A 16,652-nucleotide genomic window follows, 5' to 3' on the forward strand; every position below is an offset into this window, starting at 1 on the left:
GTGTTTTGTTTGTTGGGCAACTGCTGAAGTCTAACCAGCTAAAATTGAATACCTTACTATTGATACTGCTGTCAAGGCAAGCTCCTGCTGCTTGTCCAGCTAGGACCACCCTACCCATTTTGGCTTTGGCTGCAGGGTTATCAGGAGCTGAGCACGATGACTCCCTGCTCCCAGTGACTGGTCTGTCCCTCCAAGTCCTGCTGATGAGGCATACTGGGCTGCGCTGTCAACAGCAGTGCCCTGGAATACTCTGGGTTTAATTAAAACACTTACACAAGCATCTAATAGACACCGTCATTTATTTTGTATAAATTCTCACATAAACTCTAGGATTCAGTCAAAATGCTCAGTAACACATGCAAATTATACACAATGGGGTGAAGAATGCAGTGAGTGCTTGATATGCAACAGTACAATACTCGCTCCTGGACACGTCCCAGTGATAATACAATATAAAATTGCATTCATGTAATCTTTGAGGGTGGGCCCTCACTCCCCACCCAGCATTTAATAAGTGGCCAAAAGCCAAAATAATGTCCGTAATTATTGAGGCCTTGCCCTGTTTGCACCAAAGCCTGCTGGTTTAAGGAGCACGTCACTGAAGTGCTTCACGGGATACAGTGAGGGGCTGGTTTCTCGTGGCAGTTATCACTTAGATACCATCTGGAAGTACAACATACCACAATGTGACAGTCACAATCACACTTCTCACCCCATAGTCCATTCTTGGTTACAGTGAGATCTCTGAACAAAGTGGGCTGTTCTCTCAGTCCAGGCAGTCACTCCAGCCTTGAGATGTCTTGATGTACATTTCAGTCCAAAGTTCCTGGAAGAGTTTCAATGAAGTACAGTAAAACCCTCATGTTCACAATAAGCCTTGGCCTAATCCGGCCTGCCCCAGCCTCCCAGATTACCCAGAATGCCAATGTCACAGGGGCCACTGGAATCATTGAGATCCGCAGCTCTTGTTCTCACTGGGATGGATACTTGTGGGCAGAAACCAGCTACACTCTGGAGGGCATGCCTCAGAGAAAGTCCTGTTGACCAGCACAAGGAGGGTAGCTCCAAGGCAAGTTGGAGGTTCTTGGCTTGGATCTGTAAGATCTTCCCCTTTCCCCCAGAGCAACTTATAGGAATTCACTGTAATGCCGTCCGTAATGCTCCATTACATCCATTAGCAAGGCTCCGCAGTGCAGAGTCCACCTTGTCCCACAAAATATACAGTCAATTCACTTTACAGGATATTGTTTGTAGCTCTTTTGAGACCTCTCAAAGATGTGATAAGGCACTATATCAAATGCAAGGATTATTATTATTTACCCCCAACAGATTGGATCCTTTAGGCTTTCAATCTGTTCCACCAACTTTTTCAACCTCTGTGCTGCCTGTTGGCTACATTGCACGTAATGCTCCCTCCAGACCCCAAGAATACCTTCATGGGTCTGTTATAGATAGATCCCTGTGTTTGCCAAACACTGGCACAAGCCCAAAGGGACCCCCTATTCAGCCACAGCAGTGGACAGAATTAAATCAGCGGAAGGATTTGGGAAGGTTCTTGTGCAGTTGTTCCCCTTTTTGTAGTGATGATCCCACTTCATTTGTCTAAAAACCTTCCTGGCTTCATGCTGCGCTGTTTGCTGCCTTTGCTGCTTTCTAACTTGTTCCAAGGAAGCTTCCAAAATTACATTATAGGCCAAATAGCCTCATATTTCTTCTTCCCAGACCCAATTTCTCCAAATCTCTCCTCATAACTAAAGCCCCACATCCCTGGGATTATCCATAAACCTCCTCTGCACATCATCCAAGGCTTTAACATCTTTCTGGAAGTGAGGTGCACAAAGCTGGATGCAGGACTCTAGCTGTGGCCTAACCATTGATAACTACAAAGTTAGCATTATTGCTGTACTCTGCCCTGGGCATAAAACCCAGAATACTACAAGCTTTATTTACAGCCTTTACCACTTGTGATATCACATTCAATGATGAAGTATCCCAGGGGAAAACAGATGCAGCACATAGAAAGGCAGACACAGGATTAACCAGAATATCAGTTCAGACACAGTTCTTGATGTTTTGTAAACTTTCTGGAGCTTAACTGCGATCCGCCTCCATGTTGGACATTAAACTGGAGTTGTGAAATCATCAAATTGTTAGCTATTCTGTCCAAAAGCACAACAAAGTGATAAGAGGCAATAGAAACAGAGATATCTGCCTCTAGCCCTAAAGATTTACCTTCCAGAAATGCAAACTCATCTGTAGCATCAACTGCATTATCTGGAAAAGGAGAAAAGTAATTTCAAGATGGTGGGTGTGGGGGGAAAGAGGGTGAACAATATAACAAGTACTTCTTACTCCCCAACAATGGATCAGCCTCACGTATAATATAGATCAAACTCCCTTGAGTAGAGAGCGAAGGCGATAATCAGGTTTCCGTGCTGCGCACCACACGGAAATGGCCCTGGTCAAAGTCACAAACAACATTCTGAATATCTGCGACCAGGGCTCTCTCTGCCTCCTAGTCCTCCTCGACCTCTCTGCTGCCTTCAACACGGTTGACCATTCTATCCTCCTACACTGCCTCTCCTCTCAGCTCAATCTTTGCGAACCTGCCCTTGCCTGGTTCGAATCCTACCTCTTCCACTGTCTCCACTAACGGCTTCTCCTCCAGCCCCCGCTCCATCACGTGTGGCGTCTTTCAGGCCTGTACCTTGGTCCCCTCATCTTCAACATCTATATGCTCCCTCTTGGTGACATCATCCACAGACATGGGGTCAACTTCCACATGTACGCGGATGACAACTCTACCTCTCTGTCTCCACCCTTGACTCCAGGACCCACTGCTGTCCTGACAGAATGTCTGTCAGACCAAATCCTGGATGAGAGCTAACTTTCTTCAGTTGAATGTCAACAAGACCAGGACCCTGATTGTCCTGTCAGCGCCTCCTCACCTCAGGCACTGACAGCATCACCTCCATGGTTGCACCCTCCACCTCACAGAGCCAATATGGAACCTTGGTGTCCTGTTCAACCGTCAACTATCCTTCATATCACACATCTGTGCCAGGACCCGCTCCGCTTTTCTCCACCTCTGCAACATCGCTCGGCTCCGCCACTGTCTCACACTGCAGGCCCGAGACCCTCATATACGCATTCATAACTTCCAGGCTCAACTATGCTTGTCGACCTCCCCAAATCCTTCCTCCACAGGCCGCAGATCATCCAGAACTCTGCAGCCCGTGTCCTCTCCCCCGCCAGGCTCCATGACCCAATCACCCTCAGTCCTCGCCCGACTCCACTGGCTTCCCATCAGACAGAGGATACAGTTCAAGATCCTGGTCCTCACTTTCAAAGCCCTCCATGGTCTTGCTCCTCCCGACCTCCTAACCCCCCACCATCCTGCTCGCTCCCTCCGCTTAGCAGGCTCCGGCCTGTTTCACGTCCATGCTCTGGAACTTCATCCAGCAGTTCCTCCGCCTCGTGCCCTCTCTTGCCTCTTTCACGTCTGAAGTCCCTCCTCTTCGACCGTGCCTTCGATCACCCTCCTTCCCGCCACCCTCCACCATGCCCAATCCTGTCCCTCATTTCGCATCCGAAACACTGATTGTCCAGAGCCTTGGGATGTCCTCCCGAGGTGAAAGGAGTTATACAAATGTAATTTTGTTTTGTAGAGCAATCATCGGTCTCACCTAAATCCTTTCTCTGAAGAGTTTTACGCTTTCCCTGCAAAGCATAAAAGTACGCATCCCTCGCGATCATCTCAACAAACAGCTCCTGTCAGAAAAACAAAAAAATACAGTGTAGCTGCAGGGAGACTCCGCTTAGGTGTCAGAATCGATCCCCACTTAACCTTCCTCCCCCACATCCGGTGCCTGACCAGCACTGATTTCTTCCACCTCCAACGCATCGCCCGTCTCCGATAATACCTCACCCCAAAATCTGCCAAAACCCTTGTCCATGCCTTTGTCACCTCTCGGTTGGACGACTCTAACACCCTCCTCGCCAACCTCCACTCCTCCACTATTCACAAAATTCAGCTCATTCAAAACTCCACCACCCGCATTCCCACCCACACCAAACCCCGTCCTCCGATTACTCCAGTCCTTGCCAAATTCCAATGACTCCTGTCAGAGAGCGGATCCACTTCAAAACCTCATATAGTGTTTAAAGCCCTCCATTGCTTGCCACCCCATCTCCCTAACCTCCTTTCTCCACACAGCAGTACATACTGCCGCCGCTCTACTGGATTCGGCCTCCTCCACGTCCCCTGAATCCTCCGCTTCACCATCGGCTGCCAGGCTTTCAGCCGCTACACCCCGAAACATTAGAACTTCCTCCCTCGACCTCACCCCCTCCTTCCCCATCTTCAGGTTGTGTCTGTAGACCTTCCTTTTCGACCGCGCCTACAGTCACCTGCCCCCGGCTCAGCCTTGGGCTCCGCCATTGTTAAGCTCTGAGACACCTCCCGGCTTGGAGGGCGCTGTGTACATAAGTGCGAGTTGTTATTACCCGTCCCCTCCCGGTGAGCCGCTCCCCCCCAGCAGGAAAGTCACCAGTTTGATGTCTGACTGTGTGTGGAGCTTCCCAGCTCAGCATTGCCCCCCCCCCCACTCTCCTCCTCCCCCCCACCAATACACCCCCCCCCCACCCTACCGCCCAACTGCCCCCACTCTCTATCCCTCTCTACCTCCCCCGCTGTCCACATGGCCTTCCCACTGAACCTTGGGGGAGCCCAGACCACCAAGCGGGGGGAGGGAGGGGGGGGCACACTCACCGCCGCTTTGCCGATAGCGAACACGGCCTCCTGACTGGCGAGCGACACCTCGGGATCCGCTTTGATGAGGCCTTTGAGGCGGCTGAGCGGGAGGCGGAGCGGCCTCGGCCCCGCGCGTTCCGGCCCCTCCATCAGCACCAGCACGTGACTTCACAGCACGTGACACCACGGCAACCAATCACAAACCCCGCCCGTGGCGCGTAACTACTACGTCATCACCTGATCATAACAACAATAAGATGACGTATACACATGGCGCCGGAAGCCACAGCCTCACACCGCGAGCCCCGGAAGGGGCGATGGTCGAAGAGGAGAGTTTTGAGGCGGGACTTGAAGGCAAAGGAGGAGCCGAGACGGAGTGACTGGGGATGGAATTCCAGAGGTTGGGGACAGAGTGGCTGAAGGCACTCCCACCAATGGTGGGGCGGGTGGGGCGGGGGATGTGGAGCAGCCAGAGTTGGTGGGTTGGTAGGGGGTTAGGAGGTCACAGAGGTAGGGTGGGGTGAGGCCATGGAGGGCTTTGTATGTGAGGACCAGGATCTTGAACTGGATCGTCTTGAAGGATAGGGAGCCAATGGAGTCGGGCGGGAGTGGGGGAGTGCAAACTTGTACGCCCCAAATACACTATTCCCACTGGCGGTGGGTCGGGAACCCGAGGACACCGATTTAAAATAGTTGTTAAAAGAAACAGAGGGGAGGGGAGGAGAAATGTTTTCACACAGCGAGTTGTTGGGATCTGGAATGCGTTGCCTGAAAGGCCGGTGGGAACCGATTCGATAACAGCTTTTAAGAGAGAAGTAGATAATTATTTGGGGAAGACAAGTTTGCAGAGCTATGGGGGAGAGGGGGGGAGTGGGGTTGATCAGGGCTACGAGGAGAGAGCGGGGGAGAGTGGGGTTGATCAGGTCTATGGGGAGAGTGTGTGTAGGGGGTGCAGTTGATCAGGCTTATGGGGAGAGATTGGGGGAGTGGGGCTGATCAGGGCTACGGGGATAGAGCGGGGGAGTGGGGTTGATCAGGGGAGTGGGGTTGATCAGGGCTATAGCGAGAGAGCATGGGGGTGGGCTTGATCAAGGCAATGGGGCGAGAGCGGGGGAGTGAGGTTGATCAGGGATATGGGGAGAGAGCGGGGGAGTGGGGTTGATCAGGGCTACGAGGAGAGAGCGGGGGAGTGGGGATGATCAGGGCTATGGGGAGAGAGTGGGGGAGTGGGGTTCATCAGGGCTATGGGGAGAGAGCGGGGTAGTGTGTTTGATCGGGGCTATGCGGAGAGCGCGGGGGAATGGGGTTGATCAGGGCTATGGGGAGAGAGCGGGCGAGTGGGGTTGATCAGGGCTGTGGAGTGGGAGCGGGGGGAGTGGTGTTGATCAGGGATATGGGGAGAGAGCGGGGGGAGTGGTGTTGATCAGGGATATGGGGAGAGCGCATGGGAGTGGGGTTGAGCAGTGCTATGGGGAGAGCGCGGGGGAATGGGGTTGATCAGGGCTCAGGGAGAGAGTGGGGGAGTGGGGTTGATCAGGGATATGGGGAGAGAGTGGGGGTGGTGCGGTTGATCAGACCTAGGGGGAGAGTGCGGGGGAGTGGGGTTGGTCAGGGCTATGGGGAGAGAGCGGGTTAGTGGGATTCAACAGGGCTATGGGGAGAGAGCGGGGGAGTGGGGTTGATCAGGGCTAGAGATGGTGAGGTGAAAGGGGGGTGAAAGACGGGGGGAGAGAGGGAGAGTGAAGTGGGGAGTGAATGTGAGGGGGAGAGAGGGAGAGATTGAGAGGGAGGGTTAAGGGTAGGGAGTTTCTGGAAGCAAAAGTGATTGTGAGAGGCTGTGAGATAGAGGAAGAGGAGAGAGAAAGTGGTTGAGAAGAGGGGAGGTAGAGTGTGAGAGAGAAGAGAGTGTGAGAGGGTGTGAGAAATGGAGTGAGAGAGTAATTGAGAGTGTGTGCAAGAGAGAGGGGAGAGAAGGAGAGTGTTCCCCTCCTCTGCTCCATCCTCCCCTTTCACTCCCCCCTTTCCACTCACCTCTATCCACCCCCCATCCACCTCACTCTCTCCCAATCAGCCGTGCGGGTCACTTTCTGCAGTGGCAGGACTAAGTTGCTAAGGATGTACGGTTGGTAAGAGACGTGCTTGCCTTCCTGGCAGACACAGTAATGGCCGGTATTATTTCCACTCTCCGCCCTGTGCTGCCAGCTCCTGCCACTGCCCTGGGAGGATGTTCAACAGGGAGGGAGGGAGCGGAAGTTGAAATGTTACAAATGGTCTTGGGCCGGATGTGGCCCGCGGGCCGCCATCTGGCCCACATGGACTACCCGCCAACCTTTCTCAAATAGGGAATCCGACCCATGGCAGCTGAAAGGTTGGACTGATCTATCTGATGGACATCTGCCTTCTGCATGGTGGGATGATCTTTACAGGACAGCTTGTGATGTGCCAACCACCTCAATGTTCTCGACGCCCATGTCAAATGTCCAACCAAGCTATGAGTCTTACTGAGACACATCCAGCTCCTCCTGTGAGGGGCCTTGGCAAATACACGTGCCACTGTGAAGCCAAATCTGCCTCCAGGGTGTTAAGAGAAAGTTCAGTATAGGCCGAAGCCCTCCCTCCCAACAGCCACTTCCCCTCTTTACCACAAATCCACCTCACTGCTTGATCTTGGACTTCATCAATGGGCCTGAGGAAGCCTCTCTGCTATATTCCCAGGAGCTCAGAATCATAAAGTGTTTTATTTAATAAATACATTAAATAAGATGGGTGACCTTATCTCACCCCCTGTTTGCAAACAGGTCTTGTTCACACAAACTTCACTTACATCCCATTGGGTGACGCAGTGTTTAAGATGGCAGCTCATAAGATCCCTGTCTTTCTTAAACAACTTTTAATTATTGGGGGAGGACAAGTTTGTCGGGCTTTGGGGAGAGAGCGGGGGAGTGGGATTGATTTGGAAGCTCTTTTTAAAGAACCGGCACAGACACGATAGGCTTAATGGCCTCCTTCTGTGCTGTATAATTCTGTGACTCTATGAAGTGAATCTGCCAGCAGCACAATATGGTCTGCAAAGAGAAGTACTGCAATCCTGTCAGGAATATCTGGAGCAGATTCACCAAGTGTGAACCCCTTGATGGCATCCAAGACGTCATTGATAAATACATTAAATAAGCTGGGTAACAGCCTTTCTTATCCCCCTCCCCACATAAGAGGGACAAACTCAGTGAGTTTACTGTCAACTCTTACACGGATCTTGGAGCTGGAATACACATTATAATAATAATAATCCTTGCATTTGATATAGGGCTTTTCACGTCGGGAGGACGTCCCAAAGCGCTTCACAGAACACACTGTAAAGTGAATTGACTGTATATTACAGGACTCCATGGATGGAATCAAAGAATTGGCCATGTACTCCCATGGCCTCGAGAGTAACAGTGTCATTGTGAGAGCTTCATGAGGCACAAAGTCAAAGTTTTACAAAAATCGATGAATGGATTGTAGGTGGCTGTTCCCTGAGCCTTAAAACAATGCATAATCTCATACAAAGCCATAACCTGTTCCACACACTCCTCGCGAGAATCCAGCCTGTTCCCTCCGGCAATTGATGGGGAATGGTGGAGTGGGTGTTCTGGAGGGATGAGAATGGATGGCCCAAAGGGCCTTCTTCATCCAAACTAATCTTATGGACTCGGTCTCACTTGGGTTACCCTTCTAGTGGAGAGATACCATAACTGCAGTCTGGGACACTGACAGTGGGTGCTTCAGAAAGAATACTGTTCAAGAGCAGCTCCAAGGTGAATGGACATTTCCTGGCATGCCAGGTTCATCTACAAATAATCACTACACTTTATAGTAAAATTTTGTGAAGCTCTTTCAAATAATTTGATGATAGGATAAGGCATTATAACAACAAATAGACCCAATTAGACTAAATCTGCTTCACACCTTCCATCAGCTCTCCATCCCATATGCAGACAAATTTCTGCTATGGCCTGTCCTGCAAAATGTTTGCTCTGATCCCAAGGATACCCTAATGGGTCTGTGCGGAATACCCAATTTGTCCAGCACTGACACCAGCACCAGCTCAGAGGGGTTCTTCCAGCCATGGCTACCATCAGACCTCAGCCAATGGCTCACACATGAACAATGACCACATGCTTGGGTATTCGAGGGTAACTGGTGTTTATGCAACCGCAGCCAGGGAGAGAGTGAGGCTGGTGACCAGGAGCAAAGGCAGAACCTGGGGAGAGAATTAGAGAAATAATTGGACATACTAAATTGTTTTTAAATATTCCGTCTTAATTTTGAAGCTGATTTTCCTGTAGTCCTTAAAATCATACTTTATCATACCAAAGCATCTTACAATAATTGAAAAGAGAGTGTTTACACTGCTGTGCACAATTGGCTGCTGAATTTCGCCCACAAGTATACAGTCAATTCACTTTAAATATATTCTATGAAGCGTTTTGAGATGTCTAGAAGGTGTGAAAAGCTCTGTAGCAAATGCAAGGATTATTATTATAATATTATTATTATTACATGCACTTTCAGAAGACATTTGCTGAGGTCCTGTACAAAAGCTTATTAGCAAAAATGAAAGCACATGGAATCGGAGGTAACCTTGTGACGTTGGTTGGCAATTGGTTAGGAGGCAGGAAACAGAGTAGGGATAAAGGGAATGTTCTCCGATTGGCGGGATGTCAGTGGTGAGAGCACTCGCTTTGCAAGTGAGAGACCTGAGTTCAATTCCAGGCAGAGGGCGAAACCTTGGGCAAGTTTCCTTACTCCACACAGAGTCTAATAATAATCCCACCAAAAACCAAACAATAATAAATTGGTCATTTTCAATCCACGACTGTTTGTGGGACATTGCTGTGCGCAATTGGCTGCCGCGTTCGCCCACAAATATACAGTCAACTCACTTTACAGGTGTGTTCTGTGAAGCACTTTGGGACGTCCTCCCGACGTGAAATGCGCTATATCAAATGCAAGGATTATTATTATTATTATTAAGTGCTGTTCCCCAGTGGTCTGTACTGGGGCCTCAGCTTTTCACCATATATGTATGACTTTGATGATGGAATAGAAAGTTTTATATCAAAATTTGCAGATGACACAAAGTTAGGAGGCACCGTATACTGTGTAGATGGGAGCAGGAAGCTACAAAGGGATTTAGACAGATTAAGTGAGTGGGCAAAACTGTGGCAGATAGAATTCAATGTGGGGAAGTGTGAGGTCATCCACTGTGGAATCCCACAACAGCAAAACAGAATATTTTCTAAATGGTGAGAAACTTAAGAACTGTGGAAGAGCAAAGGGGTTTGGTCCAGCTGCACAAATCACTAAAAACTAATTCACAAGTAGAAAACGTTATCAAAAGGGTAAATGGATGTTGGCCTTTATCTCAATGGGGCTGAAACATAAACGAGAGGAAATGATCCTTCAACTGTATAGAACTGGTCAGACCCCATCCGAAGGACTGCATCAGGTTTGGGCACCACGCCTCTGGAAGGATATATTGGCTCTGGAGGGGGTGCAACACAGTTTCATCAGAATGATACCAGGGCTTAAAGAGTTAAATTATGAGGACAGGTGGCATAAACTTGGTCTGTATTCTCTTCAGTTTAGAAGGTGTTTAAAATGTAAAGGGATTTGATAGGGTAGCTACAGAGAAACTATTTCTTCTGGTGGCGGAATCCAGAACAAAGAGCATAATCTTAAAATTAGAGCTTGGCCATTTAGCAGTTTAGAGGCAGGAAACAGAATAGGGATAAAGGGAATGTTCTCCGATTGGCGGCAGTTTTTCACCCAAAGGTAATGGAAATCTGGAACCCTCTCCTCCAAAAGGCTGTGCATGCTGGATCTATTCAAATTTTCAAGACTGAAGTAATAGATAATAATAATCCTTGCATTTGATATAGCGCTTTTCACGTCGGGAGGACGTCCCAAAGCGCTTCACAGAATATACTGTAAAGTGAATTGACTATATTTGTGGGCGAACGCGGCAGCCAATTGCGATATTTGTTAGGTCAGGGTGTCGAAGGATATGGGACAAAAGTGGGTAATTGGAGTTGAGGTACAGATCAGCCATGATCTAATAGAATGGCAGAACAGGCTTGAGGGGCTGAATGGCCTTCTCCTGTTCCTATGTTTCTGCTTTTAAGTGCACGTAGTAAACTGTGGCAGTCAATTTGTGTCTGAATCACAACCATGAAGTAAATAACCAATTTTATCTTGGAGATTGTTAGCCAGGATACCAGGAGAATCTCACTTCTATTTTCTGAACAGTGCCATGGGATCTTAAACATCCATCTGAACAGACAGATATTTTATCCAAAGCATGGCACTTCCAGCATTAATAATGCAATGCTCCCTCAGTACTGCAGCTTAATCTTTGAGCTCAAATGCCAATGTGGGCTTGAACCCCGAACATTCAGACACTAAATGAAAACTCAGACAAGATGAGTAATAATCTGTATTTGATATAGTACCTTTCACATCAAAAGGAATTCCCTCAGGCTTCTGAGGATATTCAGATCACACCCAGCCCCTCATTGGAGCATCAGCTTAGAGTATGAGCTCCTAATCTTGAATGGGGCTCGATCCTCCAACCTTCTGATTCAGAGGGGAGAATACTACCAACTGAGCCAGGCTGGCACACACATAATTTGGAGTAGTCCTCCAATTATCAACACAAAAGGCCAGTGTCTCCTACACATAACCACAATAATTTCCTAATCTAATGAGGCAGTAACTGAGCAGAATGGGTTCCCGTGGGTAATTTCAGCACATGACTCAATTCCATCACCCTCGTCCTTGCAACAGGGACCTGTTGCTCCCTGACACAGAATGGACTGATTTCAAGATCTCACACTCACTTACAAATCATTTGATATTCTAGCACCTCCTATCTCTCTAACCTGTTCATACACTATTCCTCTACTCGTCCCTTCACTCAGCTGGCTTGGGTCTTCTACACATCCCTCGTCTCCTCTTTCACCATCGGTATCTGAGGTCAGCCACTATTCCCTGAAACTCTGGAACTCCCTGCCTCAATACTCCACCTTGGCCCCACTATGCCTGTCTTCAAATCACACCCAAAGTCTCTCCTCTTCGACTGTGCCTACTCTAACCTCCTTTTTCTCTGGCTTGGAGTCAGACTCTGACATTGTTAAGCGCATGGAATCCTGTAGCTCAGTGGTTAGAGCGTTCGCTTTGCAAGTGAGAGACCTGAGTTCAATTCCAGGCAGAGGGCGAAACCTTGGGCAAGTTTCCTTACTCCACACGCCTAATAAAAATCCCTCCAAAACCCCAAAAAACAATACTAAATTGGTCATTTTCAATCCACGACTCTTTGTGGGACGCTGCTTTGTGCAATTGGCTTCCGTGTTCGCCCACAAATATACAGTCAATTCACTTTACAGTATATTCTGTGAAGCGCTTTGGGACGTCCTCCCGACGTGAAAAGCGCTATATCAAATGCAAGGATTATTATTATTATCAAGGCTACTTTGTGTGAAGAGTGCTCTATAAATGCAAGGTATTGAAATTGTTGTTTTTGTGTCAGTTTACTGCACCTGGAGAGAGATTGTGTGAATCAGATTGTGTAACTGTGTTACCCAATACCGTGATATACGATCCAAACCTGGAAATGACAGATCTAGTGATTTTGCGTTGATGGCAGTAAAGATTGGGTCAGTGACTGAGGACAGAGGCTGCAGGGATTCAGCTCCCTCACAGCAGTTTACATTCTTGAATTATGAACAAAGCTGAAATATTAGAAGCTGTTATTTATCTTCAGTGAGTGTTTGAAGCTGTGTATTAATGATTTGCTTCTGACCCGTGCGCATTGACTTGTGTGGAGTATAAACACTGGCACGGACTGCTGGGCTGAGAGGCCTATTTCTGTGCTGAACATTCTTTGTAATCTTTGTAAACTATGTACCAACCTTTGGACTATCTGGACTCTTGTATCAAGCCAAATACTGCCTTCAGTCGCAATACCTACCTTTGTTCTCTCTTAAATACAAGGTTCAGTAAAAGAGATTATTTCTGTGTGTGCAAAGAATAATGCGTTCAGATAAGGCAGAGCTTCAGGATAAGGAAATTACAGGTTCAAAGGTGTGAAGAGCAGGTTAAGGACAGATACTGGAAGTTGTTCTTTACATAGAGGGTAATCAATAGGTTACACATGTTACCAGGAAAGGTGTTTGAGGCCAAGTCACTTCTCTTTTCCCATTGTGTGTTGGCCACTGCTTGTGCGCAATTGGCTGCCATATTTTTCCCACAAAATATACAGTCAATTCACTTTACAGTATATTCTATCAAGCGTGTTGAGATATCTCGAAGATGCAATAAGGCGCTGTATCAAAATGCAATGATTATTATTATTATGTATTTGTGCTGGTGCTTGCTACCGCACTGGAGCTCTCTATTCTAATCCCATCCCAGGACACATAGAACCCTAGAAATTCATGGCATAGAAGAAGGCCATTCAGCCCATTGAGTCTGTGCCGCTCGCTCAGGAGCAACCCTTTCAGTCCCATTTACCTGCCCTTTCCCCACACCCCTGTAGTGACTCTTTATAACAATGTGTCCAGTTCCCTTTGAAAGGTCAATATGGATTCTGCCTCAACCACTGCTCGCAGCAGCACATTCCATATCCTACTCGCTCTGTGCATGAGAGCATTCTCCGAACCTCCCCATTTGCTTGGTTACTAACTATCTTACATTCATGCCCTCTAGTTACTGACTCACTGACCAGTGGAAATAACATGTCCCTGTTGATTCTATTAAAATCCCTCATAATTTTAAACAGCTCGATCACCTTCCTCCCCCTTTCCGCCCTGACTGTCCACAGTACAGAGTCTACACTTGTGAAAGTCACAAATGTCATCCTCTCTATCTGTGACTAGGGCTCCTTCTGCCTCCTTGTCCTCATGGACCTCTCCGCCGCAATCGACACAGTCGATCACGCCATCCTCCTCCACCGCCTTTCCTTCGTCATCCACCTCAGTGGGACCGCACTCGCCCGGTTCGAGTCCTACCTCACAAACCGCCAGCAGTACATCTGCACAAACGGCTTCTCCTCCCGCTCTCACCCGGTTACCTGCGGGTACCGCAAGGATCCATCCTTGGCCCCCTCCTCTTTCTGATCTACATGCTCCCTCTTGGGGATGTCATCCACAGACATGGGGTACACCTCCATATGTATGCAGACGACACCCAACTCTATTTTTCCACCTCTCTTTGCGACCCCCAGTCCCCTGATGTTCTGTCAGCTGCCTGTCAGATCTCAGGGGCTGGATGAGTGCAAATTTCAGCTAAATGTTGACAAGATGGAAGCCATGCTCCTTGGCTCTTGTCAACGTCTAAAATCACACAGTTCTCACCTTCTCAACCTACCTGACCTCCCCCTAAAGCTCTCCGAACCCGTACGCAACCTAGGTGTCAGGTTTGACCCTCAATTATCCTTCCCCCACATCCGGTGCCTCACCACCACCGCTTTCTTCCACCCCCGACGCATCGCCCGTCTCTGCCAATACCTCTCCCCAAAAGCCGCTGAAACCCTGGTCCATGCCTTTGTCACCTCTCGGCTGGACTACTCCAATGCCCTCCTCACCGATCTCCCCTCCACTACCATCTATAAAATCCAGATTATTCAAAACTCTGCCGCCCGCATTCTCACCCGCACGAAACTCAGCTCCCCGATCACCCCAGTTCTGGCCAGACTGCACTGGCTCCTGTCCCAGAGAGGATTGGTTTCAAGATCCTCACTCTTGTCTTCAAATCCCTCCACTCCTCTGCACCTCCTGACCTCCCTGTCCTCTTCTCTCCTCAAAACAGTGCCCATTGACTTTGTTCCACCAGGTCTGACCTCCTCCTTGTCCCCTGAATCCTCCGCTGCACCCTCGGCGGCTGTGTCTTCAGTAACTATGCCCCGAGGCTCTGGAACGCCCTTCCTCACTCCCTTCACCTCGTTCCCTCTCTTCCTATTTTCAGGTCTCGGCTGAAGACTTTTCTTTTCGACTGCGCCTTCGGTCACCTTCCTCCCCCTGGCTCCTCCCACTCCCCCTGGCTCGGCCCCGGGATCCGACACTCTGAGATGTCGTCTGGCATAGATGGTACTATATAAATCCAAGTTGTTATTGTTCTTGTTGTTGACATACCCTATTTTCTTCAATCTTACTGACTCGGCCATTCCCTGTGCTCAACATATACCCCACAGATCACTGTTTAGCCATTCTACTCTCTGGAACTCTATCCCAGAGTCGTTCATTTCATGGCTGTTCGGCAGACATTGCTCTCTATGCAATTGGCTGTCATGTTTGCCTACAAGATACACAGGTAGCAAACTTTACAGTAATTCCTGTGAAACACTTTGAGGCACTTCGATGACGTGATGAACTATGTATGAAATGCCAGCACCAATATTATAAGGTGTAAAAATACAAGTTGTTTCCTTCTTACTGAATCATCTGGATGACAATGATCTCAATATCATTAGGTTTAGAGTAGTTATGGAAAGGGGGAAGGAAGAATCAAAGGTGAAGATCTCAAAAGAATATAGAAAGTACAGAGGAGAACTGAAAAAGGAAATAAGAGGGGCAAAGAGATTGTATGAGAAAAGATTAGCGGGTAACATGAAAGGAAACACTAATGTCTTCTACAAACACATAAAAAGTAAAAGGATGGTCAAAGCAAGGGTGGGGCTGATTAGGGACCAAAAAGGAAAACTTCTTAGCTAAGGTACTGAATGAATACTTTGCTTCTGTCTTCACAAAAGAGGATGCTGCAAGGTCACCGTAGAGGTGGAGGAGGCAGAGAAATTGGATGCAAATAGATAGAGAGGAAATACTTAAAAGGTTAGCAGCACTCAAAGTAGAAAAGTCACCAGGTCCGGATGGGATGCTTCCTGGATTGCTGAGGGAAGTTAGGGTGGAGTTATCGGAGGCTCTGGCCACAATCTTTGCAGTTGACACAAAACTTGGGAATGTGGTGAACAGTGAGGAGGATGATAGCAGAGAACGGGAGGATATAGACAGCCTGGTGAAATGGGCAGACACAGGGCAGATGAAGTTTAAGTGTTTTGGGAGGAAGAATGAGGAGAGGCAATATACAATAAATGGTAGTTGTAACGGGGTTTCAGGAGCAGAGAGACCTGGGGGTTCACATACACAGATTTTTGAAAGTAGCAGGACAGGTTGATAGAGTTGTTAAAAAGCATGTGGGATCCTTGGCTTTATAAATAGAAGCTTATTGTACAAATGCAAGGAAGTTTTGCTACCCCTTTATAAGTCACTGGTTAGGCCTCAGCTGGAGTACTGTGGCCAATTCTGGGCACCACACTTTAGGAAGGATGTCAAGGCCTTGGAGAGGGTGTAGAGGAGATTTACCAGAATGGTAACAGGGATGAGGGATTTTAGTTATGTGGACAGACTAGAGAAGCTGGGATTGTTCTCCTTAGAGTCAAAAAGGTTAAGGGGAGATTTAATAGAAGTGTTCAAAATGATGAGGGGTTTTGATGAAGTAGATCGGGAGAAACTGTTTCCACTGGTGGGTGGGTCGGTAACCAGAACATAGATTTGAGATAACTGGAAAGTTGAGGAGATTTTTGTTTTACCCAGAGAGTTGTTATGGTCTGGAATGCACTGCCTGAAAGGGTGGGAGAAGCAGATTCAACTTTCACAACGGAATTGGAATGTTGGCCTTTATCTCAGGGGCCTGGAATACAAAGGGGAAGAAATGATGCTTCAGCTTATAGAGCGTTAGTCAGACCTCATCAGGAGACTACGTTCATTTTGGGCACCGCACCTCAGGAAAGATATATTGGTCCTGGAGGGGCTGCAGCACAGGATCACCAGAATGTTACTAGGCCTAAAAGGGTTAAGTTACA

At 48.2% G+C, this 16,652-nt stretch overlaps 1 protein-coding gene across 1 annotated transcript; it reads right to left on the reverse strand.

Moving 5' to 3' along the window:
- Positions 1–282: 282 nt before the first annotated feature.
- On the reverse strand, positions 283–4,980 carry pole4 (polymerase (DNA-directed), epsilon 4, accessory subunit). The gene is made up of 4 exons (XM_042342887.1): positions 4,772–4,980; positions 3,687–3,771; positions 2,233–2,274; positions 283–826 (listed from the first exon to the last, which is right to left on the reverse strand). Exons 1-4 carry the CDS (start codon positions 4,901–4,903, stop codon positions 813–815), a joined length of 273 nt encoding a protein of 90 aa, XP_042198821.1. The 5' UTR covers positions 4,904–4,980; the 3' UTR covers positions 283–812.
- Positions 4,981–16,652: the final 11,672 nt, after the last annotated feature.

This window comes from Callorhinchus milii, unplaced genomic scaffold (genome assembly GCF_018977255.1).
Source record: "Callorhinchus milii isolate IMCB2004 unplaced genomic scaffold, IMCB_Cmil_1.0 Scaffold21, whole genome shotgun sequence".
Lineage (NCBI taxonomy): Eukaryota > Metazoa > Chordata > Chondrichthyes > Chimaeriformes > Callorhinchidae > Callorhinchus > Callorhinchus milii.

What these genes read in the sequence shown, in the direction of transcription:
- pole4 (XM_042342887.1), bottom strand. Translation starts at nt 4,903, where the DNA reads ATGGAGGGGCCGGAACGCGCGGGGCCGAGGCCGCTCCGCCTCCCGCTC. An exon ending in TCGCTATCGGCAAAGCGGCG is followed by an intron (nt 3,772 to 4,771) that starts GTGAGTGTGCCC and finishes TTTTTCTGACAG; the next exon opens with GAGCTGTTTGTTGAGATGAT. An exon ending in TCTTCAGAGAAAGGATTTAG is followed by an intron (nt 2,275 to 3,686) that starts GTGAGACCGATG and finishes CTCCTTTTCCAG; the next exon opens with ATAATGCAGTTGATGCTACA.